The 22,548-nt window shown below is 43.3% G+C and overlaps 1 protein-coding gene across 1 annotated transcript; it reads right to left on the reverse strand.

Moving 5' to 3' along the window:
• Positions 1-69: 69 nt before the first annotated feature.
• foxo1a (forkhead box O1 a) lies at positions 70-22,530 on the reverse strand. The gene is made up of 3 exons (XM_026366698.2): positions 21,497-22,530; positions 4,737-4,928; positions 70-4,327 (listed from the first exon to the last, which is right to left on the reverse strand). Exons 1-3 carry the CDS (start codon positions 22,160-22,162, stop codon positions 3,029-3,031), a joined length of 2,157 nt encoding a protein of 718 aa, XP_026222483.1. The 5' UTR covers positions 22,163-22,530; the 3' UTR covers positions 70-3,028.
• Positions 22,531-22,548: the final 18 nt, after the last annotated feature.

Below are 22,548 nucleotides of genomic sequence, written 5' to 3' on the forward strand. Positions count from 1 at the left end.
CCGGTTTCACCTCTTCTGCAGAGCAGGCCCCCTGCAGCGTCTTTCTCATGCAAAATCACAAATCTCACGTCTTTAACACAGAAGTACATTTATTCAGGTCTTAATACATTAATATTGAACAAGTTACATATTCTTATTGATTGCAAATCACAGCACAATTCCAATTTATTCCTGTATAAGTTAAATGTAACAGATTTTTGTTTTCAAAATATGTAATAGGTACTCGTCCTCTTGTCACGAGGAGCACTTTGTTATAAAATGAAAGTAAAAGTGCAATGTCTTTCTACTCATAAAATTACAAAAATTGGTCCAGAATCTGCATTCTGAGCAGGACTTCTCTGACAGACTAAAAATTTTGTTTTTCATTTTTAAAAACGCAATATATCTTTAAGTTTTTTTTCAGTAATTTGCTTTCTGTTTCTATTTTCTAAAAAGTGTAGCTAAATACAAGAAATACAACATTGTCAGTTTACAAAAGCTTAGCATATCAATCACTGCATTACCTATTTTCTAAATAAACTTCATTTTTTTCCCCATTTTAGTATCTGGAACATAGAGTTTTGACAACAACAACACCAAAATATCTCACAGCGCTATACAATAAAATATCTCTGTCATAAGTTCAAAAAGAAAATGAAAAATATAACAATAGCAACATAAAATTAAGGAATACAATGCATAGATTCAATCATTTAAAAATGTAAAGATATAATTTACTTAGTACAGCTCTTTTATTTTTTAGAGTGAACCCTGTGATACTGACTACATGGATTCATTACAGTTTATCCTGACTTGAGTGACCGGCACAAATATATATATAATTCTGAACATATCACATGATAAAAATGCTAAATATATCACTTTGACTTCAAAGGCAAATTTGGCTATAGTACACTATGGTAAGTTTGGGTAAGAAAAGGCAACACCTGGCACCAAAGCCAAACAGCAGCTTCTTTGATGGCTTCTCAGCAGAGCCTTCTGAAATGTTAAGAATTACATTTTACTCTTCTTAGACCTGGCCTTCTCCCTGGCCTTCTTAAAAATGGATGCCAGCAGTGTCAGATCATGTGCCACTACTAATGTGGAGTATGCACGTTTGTATTGAACAGCGTTCCCCTCTCGTTTGAGGCGAAGTCGTTAGTAGTAAATTAAAGGCTGCACACTCACAGTTCTTGACAAGACAGGATCAGACGCCTAGTGATGTGTGGTTTCTGGAGAAATCCTACAATAAACATTAATGAATTGAATAGGCAGTTTTCCATTTTAGTTACTTATCTCTATGTCACTTTCAGCCACCAAATCAGTCAACTTAATAAGAAGCAATCGTGTTTACAGATATTATCTTCACAAAGGTCGCCACAGTCTTGTACGCTATTTGTGACTCTGCATAATAAGTCACTGACAGGATGATAAACTCATTATTACAGCAATAAGTGGGGAAAGCAAGTCAGAAAATGCTAATATACAAGCTAGATAAGATACGTAACACTTAGTGGTGCATTTCAGGGGCAGCTTTAAGAAATAATAAAAATAGATTTGTTATTAAAAGGTAACTGGAGCTATCAAGTCATGTGTAATCAAGGAGACAGGTAGAGGTAGGAGGGGCAGGGACAACTTAGACTCTGATTAAAAGCGGTGAAGCTGATCTGACAGACAGTATCTGGGGTTTCTTTTGGACAAAAAGGATCACATTAACCTGTTCAGACAAAGAAGAGCGTGTTTTGTAAAGTTGTGAACTGAACAGGGGGCTGGGTGGTTACTCAGTGTCTTTAATGACAATCTCTGGCAGGTTTTGGACACAGCCTGGTGTGAAAACAACAGTAGCACTGAGAATATATTAAATCCACCAACCTGCCTTGACCTTCTAACATTCACAGTGCTGCAAAGCGTTCAGGAAATCCTAATAATAACAATTTAGAGTCACTTGTTTCTTCTTGTGAAAGCAGGAAACCGAAAATAAAGAATTCACTGTACTTTTCTTCAAGACTGCTGGATTTGAGTATCTTCTGGACCGTAGACATTTATTATATACATAAAACCCTTCAAGCCTGCAGTCAATATCTACTATGTTAGGCACAATAAATAGGCTCCTGTGGTATTAAGGTTCAGAGTGACAAATGCATCAGAACAATTCTGATGTCTGAGTGCAGGTTATGCACCAGCATAAATTTATATGCCACAAATAATTTAGGTCTCAAATATATACTAGCTCTAGTAAACATCTACTACATTATTTTAATATACATTCTTAATGTATGTACATGAAATCAGAAAAGCGTATTACCATTTTACAGTCCGATTGAGATAGATCCTCAAGCACAGAACTGTCCGCTTCACATGTGTTTAAAAGAATCTGATCCAGTTTTCTCTGTGAGTACATTTCTGCTGCCTTGATTTTTGCTTCTGTTCTGTAAACACTATTTACAGTCTTACAAAATACACTACGAGACCTGATTTTACAGACTGTGTAATGACATTATTTACATTTAGGCAATAACAAAGTGAAGTGAGTTATTACAAAACATCATCCGAGAAGTCTCTCACTTTACATCGGGTCAGTCCACAAACCCATGAGCCACATCGCCTTCATTCTTCTTCTGCAGTGGTAGTCAGTCGTCACTACATTGTACATACAAAACGCTTGATTATGGAAACGTAGTAAACAGCGTGGTACGAGTTTGTGCTGCTGCTGCTGCTGCTGTTGATGATGAGATGTTCTGTGGTTGGCAGTGTCACGTAAATTGTTGAGGGAACCACTGCATTGTTTCCTTAAACTTGGTAAGTAAACCAGAGAGGTGTGTTTCAGTTTGGCTCTTGTATTAAGGCAAAATGTTTGGCACTTAGTTTGTCCAGAATATCTGATATTTCAAAAATAATTCTGACTTCATCTTCACCAAAACAGGGGCTCTAGAGGCGATGTGTCCTCAGCAGATAACGACCAGTCCCAATCCGCTTAAGTTATCAGAAAAATATTTTTGAAACAGAAATGTTGATGGTACAGAAACTGCCGGTGATGTCAGGATGAGGATTAAGAATCCTCAGATATATATTTTTGTTTCAAATGAGTTTTGATTGTGTTCTTTACCAAACAGCAACAACAACAATTCAGATGAGCAGAACTTTTGTTTTTTTCCACTGCAGTTTCTACCCCTGACACCCAGCTGTGTGTGGTGGTCTTCACTCCATGGGGGAAACCTTGTTGGGTCACCATCGGCTCAAAGTTGAAGTCCAGCGAGTCCCCGTCCATCAGGGTGTCATGAAGAACCGTCTCCATGTCAAACTCAAACTTCTCGATGGACATGTCATCCAAGTCACTGGGCAGCTTCTCTGGGTGCGACGGTGGTGGCAGGCCTGGTCGACCATATCCATTGGTGTTGAGAGGGCAGAAGCCACCAGGTATTCCTCCCCCGCTGAGGTGGCTGGAGAGGCCGTAAGGCATCTGCATGGGGATTTTGGCTGTAGGCAAGCGGGTGTTGCCGTGGTTTAAAGACATGAGCAAATGGCCATTCATAGACGGTGATGTGGCTGGGGCTTGGCTGTGCACATTGTGGGGGTGAGTGTGAGAGAGACCGTGCGGGTGACCGTTTCCTCCTCCCATTAGTTTGGCTGCATGCTGACTGCTGCTGTAAGGCGGCAGCATGCAGCCTCCGCTGGACTGAGACACCACAGTCTCCACTGACGGCATGAGCTCTCCGTGCTGATCTGTATCTGACGTCAGCAGTTCCTTCAGAAGCCCCGCAGGGCAGCTGTACTGACCCATATTGTGCCCAAAGCTGGGCTTGTTCTCGGACAGTGTCTGCAGTTGGATGGATGACAGAGTGTTCATCCCTGCTTGGCCATACACACACTTGCGGTACTCTTGCTGAGGTTGCGGGGCCATGCTGGGGGAGCTGTAAGCAGGGTATCCTGGGCTTGGCTGCATCATAGGAGAGGGGGAGGACTGGGATGAGCCAGGGGTTGTTGCCCCTCCTCCAACCTGAGAGTTGTTAGGCGAGAGCAAGTTCAGGTTGTCCAGAAGATTCTCCATGACGTTCTCAGAGCTGTGCCCCAGAGAGCCTGCCATCTCTGTGAGGCTGGGCAGTGTAGCTGTCATTTTGGCCCCGGGAGCTCCTGGGTAGCCCATATGCACATCTGCCTCCCCGAGATCGTCCTCTGGCATGAAGGGTGAGAGGCGCCCACTCACTGTGCTAGCGTTGGAGCTGGTTCGAGGCCTGAAGCTGTTCCACGCATCAAAGTCGTCATTGCTGTGGGAGTTGGGGCTTCCAGGCCACTTAGAGAAGGAGCCTGGGCTGTCTGCGCCTCCATCAGGGCCACCTTGGAGAGTGAGCTGTGGGGACACAGTGAGACTCTGAGTGTACCAGCAGAACCATATATGACAGCTACGGTCAATGTAAAATATGCTTTGGGCAGAAACCATTACATAAATAACAGACTGGGTAATATTGTATCAAATAATACTGTATCTGGTAAATGAATGGATATTTACATACAATATCATTATAGGAAATAATTACTTAGCAGTGTAAAAATGACTTATTTTAGTCTAAGAAGTTGAGAAAATGACATGTTAATTGTAACATAGCTTTTAAAACCAAGAAAAAACAAGAAGGCCAGAATATTACTAAAATTCAGTAGCTGTGCTTTCAGCTTAACCAGCATTCAACCCCCCCTTTCATGAAGTGTTGTCTGAAAAGTGCAGAGTCGGAGAAGAACAAAGAACAAAGACAGATGTTTACCTTTTTCTTAGCCGCTCTTCCTCTGCTCTTAATAAACTTGCTGTTGTTGTCCATGGAGGCAGCTCTGCGTCGTGGGGACTTGCCGCTCTTCCCACCCTCTGGGTTTAACATCCACCACGAGCTCTTCCCCGTCCCCTCATTCTGGACGCGAACAAAGCGGCTGTGCAGCGACAAGTTGTGTCTAATGGAGTTCTGGAGAAGAGGCAGAAAGAGCAAAACAGAAAAGCTGGGTGAGAAACAGGCAATCAGACATTTGCCCTTTTTCCAAAACACCTCAGGTCTGCTTTAGCATTCAAGTGCAAATCCCTCCTTACAGGTGGCTCCTTTTTTAAAAACACATTCACCATGACAGCTAACTTACAGAGGAGAAAGGAGAGATTTTAAGGTCTCTCAACAAGCCATTTGCTATTCAAAGAAACGCACATTTGTAAAGTGAACACACACACACAAAATAGGTGTCAGTAAGTTTTTTCTATGAGCAATATATGCGGAACAATGTGAGGATTAAAGTGCAGACACTCTTATCTCCAAACATACTGTACATGTGGGCCTTTATTTCCTTCACAAAAACAAAGGGGCCCATTGTAAAACACCATTATACCAACGCTCACATTCCACCTGACTATGTGTCTTGTCTAAACCAGCAAAGAATCAAAGGGAGGAAACAGACTAATCTTTCCTCTTTACAGACACATTAATACTGCACTCGAATGTTGCTTAGTGACGCCCCCAGTGGAAAAACTAATTTTTGTGCAGGAAGCAAGTGAAGCATCATTAAAACATGGCAAACAAAAGAGCAAAAATATTGGGCAAATGTCTGCTAAGCAAACCACACAGAGTGAGACACCATTTCTGCCCTACTTTACTGGAACTGCTGCTGTGTCGGGACACTTCAAGTTACTCAGAATTTCAGACTCTGTTTGTTTTTCAGCCTCTCACAACTTTTTATACTAACTCACAGAATCATTTTACACTGTAGCCGCTTTAGGGCCCGGCTCGTTTTGTGTCCGGGACATGACATGAAGTAATGAGCCTTGGCCAGACATCACTGTGCATGCGTAAAGCTTGTTGTTTTGGAAGAAAGGCTGGAACTCCCGGCACACACATGCAGAGCTTAGCGTGCATAGTGGCTAACGTCATCAAGTCTGTTCCTGCTGTGAGTCATTGCTTCACATCTGGTTGCCCTCTGCTCTGCTTTCACCTCCACTTCTCATCTCTACCATCTCCTCTCATTCTCTGCACTGATATTTGATCCCATAAAATGACAAAAAATAATATAAATGATTGATGTATTGAATTGTGTTTGGTGATAAAACAGAGAAATCACCCTGGCAGCATATGGGTATTACTCAGCTGTTTTACAAGCTTGAACTCCTCTTATTAACTAACCTCACATGTAAAACTGGTGACGTGTCCCTTTAACCAATTAACACCATTGTATTTGATTAATTTCCTGACGATCAACAGATCAGTTAATTGATTTAATTCCACCACATTTCATTTATTTGTCTTTTACATCTCCTTTTCTCCTTTCCCCTCTCCCCCCACTGGAGGACCTCAGACTCCTCTGAACAGCGGCACTTTACAAGTGAATGAAATTACCTCTGCATCAAATGACCCGACAGCTTCAGCCAATGTCTTGGGCTGGTTTGCATGATGTGAAGGACGTAACAGCCCTTCCCTGATTAGCCTAGCAAATGCTTGTCTCCCCACTCCTCCTGCACATTGGTAGATATGACAAAAGGCGAGGAGTAAAGTCTGGTCATGAGTCTCTCCTTCCCATGATCGCTAAAAGTACTGTTAATTTCAGCTGTGCTGCAACAAGGAATGACTGCAATGTGAGCAGAGACGCCGGGATGTCCTGTTACAGCCCTATATCATCCTGATGACAGGAAGGACAAACTCACAGCTTAAAACTCCACTTTGGAGGCTCCGGTTCAATTTTGGCTTATTTCACAGTCGATACACATGGTGTTGTTGATCGGTCAAGAACATTTTAAAACCAGTTTTGATGCAACAGAGAGGGAGTACAAGTGAAGGGTCATAAAAAACTGCTCTGATGGGAAATGCCAGAACTTGGTAGAACTCTGTGTGCCGTGTGGGGAGTGTGGCTGAGAGTGTCTGGTGGGGCCAATGGAAAAGCCTCGTCTCCCACTGTGTGTGTGTGCGTGTGCATGTTTTGTCGTCATAGACTGAGTGCCAGCTCATGTTTTTAGTGGAATGGCAGCATAACAAACAGCAGCACAGAATGGTTTTGATTTTGTTGCTCTCTCCACTGCAGCCAGTGATATCGTGGCGTGTAAACACGCGACTGGGGATGAACACACGCACAGGAACACACACAGGAGACTAATACACACACATGCATATTGCTTCCTACATTTCTAAAATCACTTTTCTTTTCAACCTCAGCCTTTAATTTTTTACAAATTAAATGTGTTTCTTTTGGACACTGTGTGTGTGACACTCGTTTATCACTGGCTGCAGTACACAGGAATCTTAACATTCCAGCTAATCACTGTGTGCAAAGTTCAATTGTAATCACAGCCAACTTGTTAGTATCTCTTAGGAAACAGTAAAGGCAGGATTCCCAGCCAGGCAGCCATCACAATCAACATTCCTCAGCAAGGTTACAAAACCCATGATTTCACAGGAGTGAACTCTGATTACCGTCGCTGGAGGACGTCCTATCTTTTGTTCTATACAAATACCACAAAAACACTGTGACTAGCTCCAAAGTGGAGGTTTTTGTTTCAAAATGCAACAAAATAATGGAAACTGTTCTGGAAAATAAACAAAAGGTTGTGTAAAGACAGACTACTTTGACCCCCAAATAATAAAATGTTGCGTGCAATTAACACACAGCAAACCTTTGCACTCAGGAATGTAATTATAATAAACTGTATGTTATGAAAATAGGCAGCAACCTGACATTATCTCTGAAGGCTGGTTCATGAGGCCAGAGATAATAACATTTTTCTCTGTTCTACCTCAGTTCGCCGCGAGGAGCACCACCTCCGTTCTCTGAGTCAACAGAACACAGTGGTGCTGGCAAAGCACGAGGAAGTGACCACATGAAAGAGGTCTGTGACAGGAAACAGAGCTGACTTCCTGCCTCACAGGAAACATGGCGGTTGCGAGGCAGAGAAAAAGGCATGGAATGCAAAGCCGCAGGGTCCCAAGCCAAGTGGACACCGCAAATTTAGCTTTCACCCTCTCCTCCAACTCCACTCGGCTGTGTTGAGCAACAGGCACAAGTCCCCGGTGTCACACTACATTTATTAAATGAAAGTAATGTTCACTTTGTCGTGTGACTGCTAAAACTGAATTGCATGACTGGATATGTCATGACTCAACAAGTGGCTGCAGTATGGGTGCATGGGTGGTGAGTGTGTGTGAGAAAGGGAGAGAGAGAGCAGGATAATGTGTTTTGAGTGTGGGCAGTTCAAGAAATAGAGAAAGAGGGGTTGTGTGTGACAGAGTGGGCTTGGATCAGTTAAGAACACACTGTGCTGGTTTAAACTCCCTCACTGGCAGCACTACTGAAAGGCCACAGTGTTTGGTACATCCCCGTCTCCTTCCTCCTCTCCTTCTCGTCTCCTCCCCCTGTTTTAATATCATCTCTCTCTTGCCATGTTTTGTGTTCTTTCACCTCTTTCCTACTCCTTCTAGTCCCTCTCTTCTATTCTCACCTCTCCTCTCGTACCTTGTTCTCTTCTTTGCACCCTGCATCTCGACTCCTTTCTCTACTACTCTCCTCACTTCATTTGTTTTGTCCTCTTCATCTGTCCTCTCCTTCTTGCCTTGTCTTCTGTCACTCCATACTCCCACATGTCTGCCTTTCTCCCCTTGTTTCCTTCCTTATCCTCCTCTTTCCTTGCCTTTTATTTTGTTTCCTTCCCACTGCCTGGTCTCTCCTCTCCTTTCCTGCCTTCTCATGTCTTATCCTCCCTGCTCCTACTTTCTCTTGCAGGTAGTAGCCAAGTATCTGCAGAAAATTTGAGACACTGTGCCAGACATATGCTGGCATGCTGACCGAGGTTCTGACGCTCTCAGAGTTGCTCAAATGTCAACTCGTCTAATGAAAAAAAAATCCCCAGATGACTGCAATACCACCTACATGCAGGGCTGCTTTGAATCAAGTGAAGCCACAAGTGAAACCTCAGTTGCAAAGCCCATAGAGCTTTAGGTATACAGTATCTGCAGCAATGCTCCCTCCTCACTGACTGAAAGCGTGCAGCAGGTACAAACTCACACACCAGCAGTTGTCGGAGCAGTTTCACAAGCATATAGCAGCGATAAGGAGCTGATGAAAGTGAAATAATTGTGGTTTCCCTGCACAATTTCCATTGAACTCATTAGAGAAACGGTGCTGTCCTGAACAGTTTTTTCACCTTTCATTACCCATGCTCAGGTGCGTTCGTGCACTGTAACTAGCTATTTTCTGTGTAATGTCTGCGGCTATGAACCAGTCAATCTATAGAGTAGATAGTGCACCATTTATAACCACCAAAGTAAGTAGCCCTAAAGCTGCAGCTTGGTCATGTCTAAGCTTTGTGCTGAGTCTGGCTGAGTTGAAGTGGTGTGATTAGGACAGAAAACAGGTAAACCTGTTATTAGCCTAACACCAACTCAGCAGGTCTACCTGCTTAACAACAGCATGGAGGTGAGGACACAGCTCCAGGTGAGATGGTAGGGCAACAAGTGATGGTGAACAACCACTCACTGAGATCTCAAAGGCCTCAAAAGATGCACTCACAGCACTTTTCCTAACGGCATAAGGCACACTTAGGATTGCGTCAGAATGTGTGCGATTGTCAGAGGTTGATTGCAACTAATTCTATTAGTAAAACAAAGCTAACAAAAGTAGATAAACTGGCTGTAGAGGCTGATCGAACACCTGGAGCCAGGTAAAGAGAAACACAGGCATGAGGGAAGAGTTAATAGATACTTTAAGTTGATTAGGTTGCAGCTTTTTTGGTGAAAAGGTTTGTTATTAAAATCTAAAATCAAACACACGGTCAGTATGTAATCTTATTTGCATGTTCTTTATGATCATCTCTTCTTTCAGAATATCAGATAAAGTGTTAGAGTCTGGGTGTATTCACCTTGTTCAGCTGCACACAAGGAATCTCTCGCTCATACACACAAAAACACAAAGCTCTACACCTTCACGTCACAACATTCACAAAGCAATCTGAAGACGGTGATGACTTCATTTGTTTGCTGTTTGATAGGTTATCATTAGCGCTAATATTGAACTGACCAGTAATAATTGCTGACCTATTTGCTAAAATCAATACAACGGCGATCATAAAAGGCTGTGGAAATCAAAAGCAGGGCACAGGAAATGTAAAGCCTTGGACCATTTTATTATTTACACCCTCAGTTTCATTAACACAGCCCGGAGAAAAGGAAATGATTGCTGCCATTAATGTTGCGTAGCAGCGAGCAACACAAGCACTGTGCCTCAGGTTTGATTGGTCAAGAAGACATAGACATGTCCCTGTTTCAGGGATATAAAAAGAAATATGTTTTTCCGCACTTTCTGTATTTAAAAAGTTTCAGATTAAATATGGAAACTGACCCTAGGATATAGTTCAAGCCAGAAATAGTTTGTTTCTGCCCTCTCCTTCCATCCTGTCTCGTTCCTAGTATACTATTTCTCCCTTGTCCTTTTCACTTGCTCCTCTGGGACATTGTGCACGTACACTACTGGCCACAGCTGATCGCACACTCGTGTTGCAGCAAAAAGGGTCCCTTTCTCACCCGCTGACGTCAACTTGCAATAATTCAATTTGGCAAAGAGAGGGGAGAGAGAAGTCTTGGACAAAGAGTGCTCAGTGTGGAGCTCCGTAAATTCACTTTAGAGCTCCATGAGCCCAAGTAGCACTCTATGACTTCCAGGAAAGTACCTCTTGAAAATGGTTATTGTCAGAAGCTGAATTATATGACCATTGTAAAGCGCACATGGAAATGCAGAAAACGCAAGTCATGCAGAAGCAAATCTGTCTGCAAATGTATTTACTGACGGCCTCTTGGCAGGATCTGCTTTTCACAATCCTCTGCAAAGAATCTGTGTGCAACCAGCAGGCCTTTCCCCAAACACACACACATGCACACACACATATAGTTGAACTTGAAAACCAGAGTGGATGTTGATTGGTTAAACTAAAGATGGATTGGTCTCACAGACTCGACAGACAAATGATAAATCGACTGCGAGTGGTTTTGTGCATATGGTGAGAAGCAGCAAAGCCACTGACACTCCGGGATCTTTCATCAGAGTATGAGACGAGTGACGGAGTGGAGGAGCTATTAGCGAACTTCCTGCTGCATTGTATCCACACAGGAAGAGCTGGCCAGGCCTGATATTGATTCCACTGATGCCTTTGATTTCTATGTAAAACACAGCAAAATGAGCCATTGGTAGGTGCAATGTAAAGGGGACCAGCTGAAGAACATTGGGTTCAGGAGCCACTACTTCCTAATCAAAACTTTGACTGGGCAAAGCAGGAATAAAAAGGAAAGAGGGGCCCCTTCTCTGTGTTAGCTATGACCCTTAAAATGTAAAAGGCCAATGAGAGAAGTTGAGTGAATAGATGAAGGCTACAGGGTTGGTGCTTTATGCAGTTTTAAAATACTGTCCCAGCAGCCTGTTAACAGCAAGCAGAGCTTTGTGTTTACATGCTGAGCTCTATCTTGTGCTCGCTGATTTCATGACTCAGACTTAAGCAGCACGCAGCTCATGTGTACAGACAGGGACTGGGTTGTGCTGGCAAAGCTTACCAAGCTAAAATATGTGCATGTGTTGCTATGTGCAACACAATGTGAGTCTGTAAATGCACAGAGCTCTGTCTGTGGAGCGGGGATATTTTTCGCCTCTGATCAGCAGAGTGGCTGGGCTGGGCTGGGCTGCTGCCTGCTCTGCCTGGATAAAGATGCAGTGTGTGGACCATTGCTGGGTGCCTGTGTGGCGGCCTGTGTGCAGTCAGACGCACTACAGGAGGGAGGGTAGAGGGACTGATTGGGGGGGGGTTCTATTTATTCGCTTGTTACCCCAGTTCAACCTGGCAAACACGGGGATATCCCCAAGCTGTTTTTATGGCTGGATGTTGATTCTACCAATAAATCAGCTCCAGAGTGGAGAGGATTTCTCTTTGGTGCATGTCTTTCCTGTGTTTCTTTATGACCTTGTAAAGCATTGAGATAAATAAGTGTACTTTTAAACTGTGTTTGTGAAAACTGTTGTATATAAATCATGTTTGTACAAAGTAGATATAATTAAGATACATGTTTATGGGATTCAACGGTGGGGTGGATCACTGCTGGGTGCCTGTGTTGCAGCCTGTGAAGGGAGGGTGGGTGGAGCATAAGATGAAGAAGACAAAGACAAAAAGTCAACATCAAAATCTATTGAAAAGACAAAAAGCCATATACATAAAAAATAACTGTTCTCAAAACAATAATAATAATAATAATATAATAATAAGTGTAGTGTAGTAGGAATTTTATCCAATGAAGAAAAATAGTTTTGAAAAATAGTTTTGATTTTAGTGTACGCTGCCTGCTCCTGATGCTTTTAACTGTCCTTAGATATCCACACTGTGCACTTACCTGTTTGCCGTTTCTAAAATTAGCTTGAGCAGCAAAAAAAAACAAAAAAGAAAAAGAAAGGTAAAATTAAAGTTTCACATAAAAAGTCCTTCTCAGCGTAACGCTTCTGTACAACAGTTGATGTAGTAGTTGAGTGAAAGAGTTATGAAACAATAAGCTGATAATCCTAGAGGTGTCCTTATTGTTTTAAAATCTTCTGGAACTGGTAGACCAATAGAAATGACTATAAAAACGCTGCTCTACATTCAACATCTCCATCAACGAATGATAAAATCAGCTGTGGTGAGGGTGCGAGGAACAGTAGACAGTAAGTGTGTCATTAAACAGGGGTACCAAGACCTGAACTTGGCTTTCCAATCAGCGCAGCCATTATCAAACTGAGACCAGAACAGATCAGGACGTGGACCGCACGAGTAAACCAAACCCTCACACACCCGCATTTACTTTTGCTTTATTTAAATACTTTCCATACAGCATCATTAAGCTGACTGTCAATGAGCCAAAGTGTGAACCACAATATCTCGATATGCATATTTTGAGGGTTTAGCATTATCATATTGAGCAATGATTAGCGATAATACTGATTCATTTCCCAACTCTGAGTGGGGCAAAGAGGAAGAATGAGAAAAAAGGAAACACTGGAAGAGGAAGAAGTCACTGAACCTGACGTCACTCTGAATGCTGCTTCCTCTCTTCATGATATAGGCTGGTACTGCGTACCTTGAACTGCTTTCAAGCACCCACTTCCTGTCAGACTGCAATTTGCATTTGGTAAAAGAGAGTGCAGCAGATGGAGGAAAATAGAGGTAATAGATTCTACAAAAGAAAAAAAAAAATATATATATATATATGATAATTGCTACATAAGATAGAAGTTGTACTGGCAAATGAGCACTTCTTTAAAATGCATTGACATTGTGCAACATTTTTTTTTCCTGACATCACAGCTTTTCTACAATTCAGTTGTTTCCTACTAAAGAGAGCTGCAGCAATAAAAGCATATAAGCCAAATTTAAAATCCAATATTAATGCAGAATGGAAGATGTGGGATGTGGGAACAACTACAATTATGGCATCATGACAGATGGAAGCCAAGAACGACAAAACTATTTCCTTTAACTCATTTGACCAAATTCCACGGCCGAATTCTTCCAATGTTGCTCACCTTTTGGTAAAAGTATGTTTCCCATGGTGCCTGCCTGTCTCTCCATAATTCACTGTCAATAAAAGGCAGACATGCCAAAGATGTGTATATAAATATTTACCAGAATGAAATTCAAAATAACATCAGTGTGATGATGGATATGATGAAAACTAAGGATTCTTGTTCCCTCACATGATAATGTCAACAAATCAACATCAAGATTTTCTTTTTCTTTGGTATCCCTCTTGTCATTTGCTTCAACCACGTCATAAATGATTCATTGAGAGACAAATGAGTCCACATGTGGTTACATGTGTAATCTGCCTGTCTGGCACTGCTGTGTTTCCTAGAATCCAAGACAGGAGCCTCGGTGGAGAGCCATGTTGGGAATGCAAATGCCACCTTCAGCACATAAATGTTCAGAAACATATTATATATCATTACTTTTTTGTTTATAATATAGAACAGTATTATTAATACTATCAAATATAACTATATAACTATATAACTATATAACTATATATATATATATATATACTGTATATATAAAGATATATATAAGCTATACGTCTGTCTCAGCTATCAGTGACGGTGAGAAAGTAATAACTTCCCACACAATTGCTAGCAGCCATTTCTTTTAATGTAAAACAATTTTCAGTTTTAGTCCACGCTGTATGTTCCAGTGGAAGTTAGTGTCAAGTGAAGCGTACCGTTGATATCCTGTCCTCTCGCCTCTGCATGCTTTCATTTATAAACACTGCAGAAGAGCCTCACTAAACAAAACTGCAATGTTGCAGCGCAAGTGCAAACCTAAAGTGCACACCTCTGACCTTGAAACAAACTATTAGTTCCCATGACAACTGACGTGGGAAACCTGCAGTCTGATGCATAATCATAACAGCACTTTTGATTTAAGTGCACATTTTAATTTCCATCCATGTCAGCCAGCTGCACAGCTCCAGCATGCGCTCATGTATGCACATCGAGCACCTCAATGCATGTGTGACTGTATGATAATACCGGGCCAGTCTCACAGGCACCGTGCATAATCGCTTTAGGGCGGGTATTGCACAACAATGTGGGTCTGGGTAATGCCTGTGGTTTGGGGCCCTCAGCAGCAAGTGGTCCCATAAAAGTGTTGCTCTGCTCATTCCCTGTGGTCTGGAGCCAGTTCACGCATACACACACACACACACACACACACAAGCTATGAGAAATTGATGGGACACCACATTTTTAATGTGTGAATAAGAGCTGAGGGCTTTCACTTCTCATTTGAATGGTAAAATTATTTACATTCCATACCAACAGTTCCTCTTCTCACACCGTAAAACAATGCCGAAGTCTTCCTGTTAACCCCACAGGAGATTTTACTAATTTTCTGAGAGCTGAGAAGCCGCGATGGCACATAGACCAAACAACAGCATATTCTGTGAAACAAACTGCCATGCCTGGACAAACCCACTGCCAAAACAGATGATCACATGCTCTCATCTCGCTCCTACCAAACCCGCATGAAAAACATTCTTACTCATCCTAAATTACTGTTTATCTGACCATGATGGTGAACATCAACTCTGTATGTTTTGGACTCTAGCGTAAAGCAGCCTGCACGGGCACCTTTCCTCTGTCCTGTGGAATGACACTACTCTCTGCTGGTATCACTTTACTGGACACTACATCCGCACTGAATGATCTGTACTCTGGTCTGCAGCCAGAAAAAGGACTGACAAAACAAAACTCTGGCATGGGTGCTGCAGGGTTGTGTGATGCCAGCGCCTGAGGTGGGTGGAAACACCCGTGTACACATTTGACATGATTGGTCTGAATTCGCTAAATGAAAGGGGCACTTTAAGGGGATTTTCCTGGGTCCTTTCCAGTGCGATAAAGGCTCTGTAAGTGTGAAGTTACCAGTTCTAATGCTATTGAAGACTGAAAATATCACCTATAACATGGTCAGCACCTATTTATCAAGTCTTGTGGTTGTACTTTGGTTTTAGTTCAAAGTTGGTAATGTCCTATAAGTAAAGGCACATCCCCCAAACAGTAACTGCAACGCCCATGTTTTGATTCCCAGCTGTGGTTCCTGTGTTCCATGTCCACTACTCTCCCCCCCTTTATTTACCGTCTCTCTCTCTCTACGCTGTCCACTGTGGAATAAGGGCAGAATTAAAATGTATTAACACAGGACTTTAAAGCAGCTTCTCAGCTGCTAAAATCCCTCACTGGTTGCTGAGATTGGTGGTGGCAGACAGTTCCTATACAGTAAAACCTCGACTGAGTAATGTTTGGCAGACAATTTGGAACATCAAAAATGATTAGAAACCCCCTGCAGACACAGCACAGCTGTTTTGTTCCATCTTAAAAACCCAATTATTTCCCATTCAAAGTGGGAAAAAAGTGTTTATGTGTCAAAGACGTTCGTTGGTTTTTCAGACATTTGAGTAAAAAATAACTTCATCTGCAACTTTTTCGAGACAGAACTAGAAAGTTTGTTCAGACAGACAGACAGACAGACAGACAGGCACAAATCAGACATGATCCCCAGTGCGGTATGTGTATTACGGCTTCTGCTGTTGCCTGTTGGCTTGCTCCCATGGCATTCTGGAGATGCTATTAAAGGTCTACCGTGAAACGATGACCCAGACGGCACCGGCACATGGAATCAATTGTCAACACTTGCTTGGGAAAAAAGTGAATGACTGGATTCATAAATAAACACACGTGTTGCTCACTCAGATATAAAAATTTCAACACCATGTGATCTCAACTGCCCCACCACACTGACCTGGTTTCCTGCTCAGTGATTAATATCCGAAAATGTTTCTTGGTATGAGGGAATAAGACGTAACAGACAGACAAAAACAGGGAGTACTAATGCCAGGACTGAGAGGTAAACACATGTGGAGCAGAACAGAAGGAAAACATGAGGTTGTGAAATAATCTGTGGGGCTACTAGTTTCACACTGTTGCTCAATCAAATCAGTGTGGATGAGCACAGTTACGTCACTCTGAACACGGCTTCACATTTTTATACCATGCTGAGCCACAACATTTACCTGTGCCAAAACAGTTAGTCAATAAAAACGGCTTTGATTTTGGCGAAATGTAAGTATGTAAGTCACCTCTTTGTAGATGTATCATAGACACAACAAGTCATCGGTAACAAGGAATAAATCATCAGTACATTAATTGATAATGCAAAGCAAATCAAAGGCCAACATGATTTTCAAAGTCACAGCTGCCTTTTTAACTCCCTTAGTGTGCCAGCTATCGTGATCGAGCACATCAAAGCACAATGAGTGATATGCAAAGGAAACAGTGAGGGGAAAAAGCCGTTGTAAGGAGATACTGGATTAAAATCAGCTGGGAGAAAAAGGAAAGGCACACTATCACGCCACAATAAAAAACGATATAAAGGCCTGTGCTGGAATGTTCCCTGTGTCAGCCTGTCTGTTTGCCATCGTGTCTGTGCATCTGCCAGCAGCAGGGCTTTAATTATGAGGCCCAGGTTATGTGCACACACACACACACACAGGAGACTAGCGTCCCACATATCTCTAACACAGTGCTTCACAGTTCCGCTGACTAACCAGTGGCACCAGACTTTGGCCTGCGGCTCCCTGATTCCAGTAAATGTCTTGTTATGCAACTCCTAACAAGTGTCACCCAGTCTGAACTTAGAGCATTCTGGGTCGCTGCTGCTCTCTCTCTCTCTCTCTCTCTCTCCCTCTCGTGTTGTCTTTATCTCTTGATTTTTCTCTGTACAATCTAAGCAGCTCCATGGGGAGGAGACTGAGGGTGGGGTGGGAGTGGTGGTCCAGTAACCCTTTAAATAACTAAGTATGAACTGCTTTGTGCAGAGGCGGAAAACTAGCACTGGAGAGGTAGGCAGCCCCAGGCAGGAAATGGGGAGGAGGGTGAGGAGAGCGACTCCAGCCCTTTGCCTGAGAAACACAGCTGCCCCTCATGTCTTGGGGCAATGCCAAGGTTGGACTCCTTCACTGCCTCTGGGGGGTGAGAGGTGTGTGTGTGTGTGTGTGTGTGTTGAAGCAGTTGAAACAAGAGGACGGCTGTTCCATCCAGCTCACTGTCCTACTAATACACATTCAGCCCTGGAGAAACAAGCAGTTTGTGATCAGTGACAAAGTGAAACCAGCTTTGGATTAGAATACCTTCACTCTTAGCTTCTGTATTTGATTCTAGTGAGATTGCCGCAGCGGATGGGAAAGATATTTCAGATAACGTAGCAAATGCGTCCACCCGTGCATCACCTTGCAAACAACCTACGTAAATATCAATTAAACACCTAATGTAACTCTTAGTAGAAGGATGTGGTAGAGATTTTGCTGCATCACTCACAGTGATATGATGATTTCGCACACACTCATATATGGGCCATGCTACACAACCTCACTGAGCGACTCTTTTCGGTGATACCTACTGTGTTTACAGTAAGACCGACAATGAGAGGCTGGAGTCAATGGGTGCATTCTGCGTGGTAATGACCCTTGTGTCACTTGTACTATCTGCTTGGACTTATGTGTTTGTCTGCTATGGCACAGTTTGTTTAGAGACCCGTGGGAGTGTTTACCAGCGTAGGCTGAGGAATTTCAGGTCAAGAGAGCTCCATGTACAGAGAAAACCTATGACCAAATTGATCTGAATACTAACATCAAAGAGCTGAGACATCCAGCTCCACTGGCTAAAACCAAATATTTACCCCGTGGTGACGTACGTATAGTAGAGGAACACGAGAGAGAACAGATTTTTGGCAGGTATGCAAGGTTGCGTGTGTGTGTGTGTGTGTGTGCACTGTATGTACTGTACTGTGTTAATGGAAGTGTACACTTTGTGTATGATGCAGCCTGAAGCAATTTAACGACATTTTAGAGAGTGATTTAAAAGGAAAATCAGGCAGTCTCCTGGGGAACACAACATATTAGAAAGAGCGAACCAGCTCTGCAAAGAGGTTTGATACATTATTTGTGCCATCTGTTCTTCTTCCTGTTGGATGATATTCTGTGCCAGGGCCAGTGTCTAGTGCACTTGGAGAGCTTCTCCAAGTACGGTCCCACCTGGCACAACTGTCCTCAAAATTCACACTGTCGCAGACGGCCTGAAGAGTGTGGAGGCTGTCATGACTCAGTTCAGACACGACCGAGCGTCAAGGATCAGCCGCGCTGCGAAACGAGCTCGAGCTCAAACAATTACGGAGCAGACAGCCTTAATCACAGATTAATGAAAACTCTGTGTGCTCCAGCCAGTTCACTTCAGGAGAGTCTGTTCACGTGGACAAACGATGCTCGGTAACTGAACCAAAAGTACTTTACAACTCATATTTACGCTGCTGTGACTGTCTCACAGCATAAATACAGCCACCAAACTTTAGGCTGGATATGAGTCAACAGTCTGTCAGTCAATCAACCCCATACTTCCACTAACCACAGATCCCCTTCTCATTCTAATCACTGTTGTATAATGGGAGATTTTTGAGTTTTGAGGTTTTTGTTTTAGCATTTTTGCAAAGCTGGTGTCTTTGGAATGAAACCTGCCAATTTACATACGTTCATGTTTCCAATCTGTCGCTTTATCAGTTGAGACAGAACTTAACATGGCACGGAAAGGGTCAAATGCTTCATCAGATTTAACATGGACAGACTGAAAGGGTTAAATATTGATGACACATTCGTATTTAACTACTGGAAAAAAACACATTGCTGCTAAATTAGCATTTTATATTGTTATGTTTATCACACAGGCGTTTTCTCGTCAGCGTGCCCCGGCTCATGAGTGAGCCCGCTCTGAAGAGACAATGTGTGATAGCCGCCCTGTGTGGAACTGAAGGGAGCTCTATGAATAACTCCCCTCGCAGCAGTGAATGGCACTTTGCTTTCCCACAGTATTACTCAGCATACACCCCCAACATGGCAGCATAAGCAGCAAGCCCAGGCTCAGTGGTGGAAGAAGTACGGAAATCATTTACGAAAGTTAAAGTAGCAACACCACAAAGTAGAAATGTACAATGTACAAGCACAGGTCCATTCAAAATAACAGCAAGAAACCACTGTTTATTTATGTGAAATAATGAAGACACATAGATGTGTCACTGTGTTTCATGCTTTACACAATGTAAATGATCAACTACTGCAGGTAATGACTGATGTCGGAGACAATTAACTCACAGTAACCTCACTTAACTGCTCTCTGCTATATAATAACTGCCATAATTACACTGTAACCATCGAGTACTGCTGAGAAAGTGTTGATCAAAGCTGTGGTCACTGAGGGGCTGGTATGACGGCTGACAATCAGGTGACAGAGTGGAAAGTCTCATCAAAAATAATAACGTGCTGCATATACATTGGCATGTTCACAAATTAATCTGGTTTCCTCATTGATAGTTTGAGCTGTAGCTTCCCACACCAATGCATTCCTCTTCATTATAGTAGAATCCATTAAGTATTAAAGCAGGACAGATGCCGGCACCTTTAAACATACAAAGGATCAAACCTACCTGGACAGTTTCACGTTCCTAACAACACATTACGCACAGTGTATACTGTACTGAAACAAAGCAGGAACTGGACAGATTTCACTGGGCTGAAGGGTTTTTCCCAGTCTCACAAATTCACTTATGGGACAACGTTTGAGTTTGGTTCTGTTTGTAAACACAGAGGAGCAGGAGGTCGCTGAAAATGCACCGTTTCCTCAAAAGGTGGTTAAAAAAAAAAAACAGAATATAGCAAAATATGAAAGTTGTGGCTAAATCGTTTTTATTATGTGATTCAGAACAAACTAAAATAAGAAGTTCTCACTGGCGTTTGTGACTGATATGCGTGTTCCACCTCTCAGCACATGACTCAAGCATGGGAGCTGGCTCTGACAGGGGAAGACAAAAAGCACTACGAATGCTTTAAATTTCATCGGCAACCCAGGAAGTATATAACAGAGGGAAGCGGCAATAAATCTCTCACTTAGTGACTACAGACTCAATACAATTTCCCACTGGGAGAGTAGACTGTCATTAATTTATTGTCAGACACCACTGAAACTATGTGTCTCCAAAGGGAGGTTTACACCCTTCAATAGTGTTCAGTGGGAGGGCCTGTCACACCACATCAGAAATTTTAAATCCCCTCTTGTGTAATGTGTTGGACGGTTTCCAGGACACATGAATGCTTTTGGTATTTCTTTATGACATAGACATCCATCCACAGCTTCATTCAAGGCACACACTCTGATGCAAATCTGTGATTCATTTCTCAAGTAACAACGGAGACGACTCCCGTCAATCATACTAAGCCAGAACTCAAAGTGTTGCTGAATAGAAGATTCAGGGAAGCAATAAGGCAGAAAGACAGAAAAAAAACCCTGTTGAGTCAGCAGACTCACATAAATCACACACTGCAGGGAGAAGTCAGATGACTGTCTAAGGTCGTGTTAGGAATTGGTCAATTCACTGAATTGCCATGAGCTGGATGGGTGCCAGTGAAGGAAGACTTGGTTTCCGTGAATGGGAGCCAATAATAAACAACCCAACAGTCACTCAAACGTTCATGCATGCTCTGACGCTCGGTCTCACCTTGTTGGAAATAGTAAGAATGCATTGCAAATATTAGCAGAGGTCCCTGCAGGAGGTGTAACAGTGATAACTCAGGGGGTGATGATAGATGATGGCGATAAAAACAGAAACAACCTAGACCAAAAAGCATTATATAGTCACAATAAACTGACTATTGGAGACCACAGAGAAGCCAGAAAGCCCTGGGGGGATATTACAGTGATACCACAGGAGATAAAAACATAGCATAAAGGACAATGAAGTCCCTGTGAGCCCAGTGTTAAGTACCACAGACGCACTATAACTCCCAGCTGGAAAAACTTTGTCCAAGAGCTGCATAGGCAAATGCTTTATCAGCCATAAGCAGCAGTTCACTGTGCAGCTTAATCTGACTGTGACAGAGTAAAAGAACCAAAAGAGTGAAAACAGACGTACCTTCCAGCCCGCGGAGCTGTTGCTGTCTCCTTTGTCCTTGAAGTAAGGCACACTCTTCACCATCCAGTCATAGATCTGAGACAGAGTTAGTCTGTTCTCAGGAGAACTTTCGATAGCTTTGGTTATGAGGTCTGCATATGACATATTCCCCCATGCGTTTCGCCGGGAGGAGCTGCTCTTCCTTTGGGCGGCAGCGGCAGCTGCGGCCGCGGCCGCCGAGGACGACGAGCCGCCCGGGGATGAGAGCAGAGGCACCTGCTGCTGCTGCTGCTGCTGCTGCTGCTGCTGCTGCTGCTGCGGGAGTTGCGGGTTCGAGTGTTGCTGATGCTGCTGATGTTGCTGCTGATGTTGCTGCTGCTGCTGCTGCTGTTGCTGTGGAGGTTGCTGGTGGACGCAGTTCTCCTGACACTGGAAATCAGTGCACAGGATCACCGGCTTCTGCTCCGTGAAGTCCTCGTTCTCCTCCAGCAGGCTCAGGTTGTTGATGAACTCGTTGTTGCCGGTGGGCTCCTGCTTCACAGACGGCACCGGCGAAGACGTGTTGGAGTCACCCGGGTTGATGAACTCCGGCCGGGGCAGGGGCCAAGTGCACGACCGGGGCCGCGGCAGGGGCTCAAAATCCGGGTCGATCTCCACCAGGTGTGGCTGCTGGGCCGCTTCCGCCATGGTCTAAAGGTGACGGAGCCAAGAGTTACACTGTCATGTAAATGTGGCAAACGTGTCGCCCCAAGAAGCCCCTTGGCCTTTGATTGTGAGCGAACACAAGATCAATCTGTCCGGGGAAATAAAGCTCCGCCTGGGCGCAAACTCTGCACTGACAGTTACATCCCAAGCTGGTGAAAAACAAGTGAGTCAACAACAATAAAAAAAAAAAAGGTTTCTAAAAAGAGCTTTCACGTGGAAAAAGTTGTCGAAGTGGCCGCAGCGCGCAGAGCCGCTGGTTTGTTGTTGTTATTCAGTCGTAGTGATGTTCCGTGTGCGCCCCGATCCGCCCGCTGACTCTCCGTGTCGTCCAGCATGTGAGCGCTGACTGGAAGGATCATCTGTCACAG

Source organism: Anabas testudineus, chromosome 13 (assembly GCF_900324465.2).
Source record: "Anabas testudineus chromosome 13, fAnaTes1.2, whole genome shotgun sequence".
Taxonomy (NCBI): domain Eukaryota; kingdom Metazoa; phylum Chordata; class Actinopteri; order Anabantiformes; family Anabantidae; genus Anabas; species Anabas testudineus.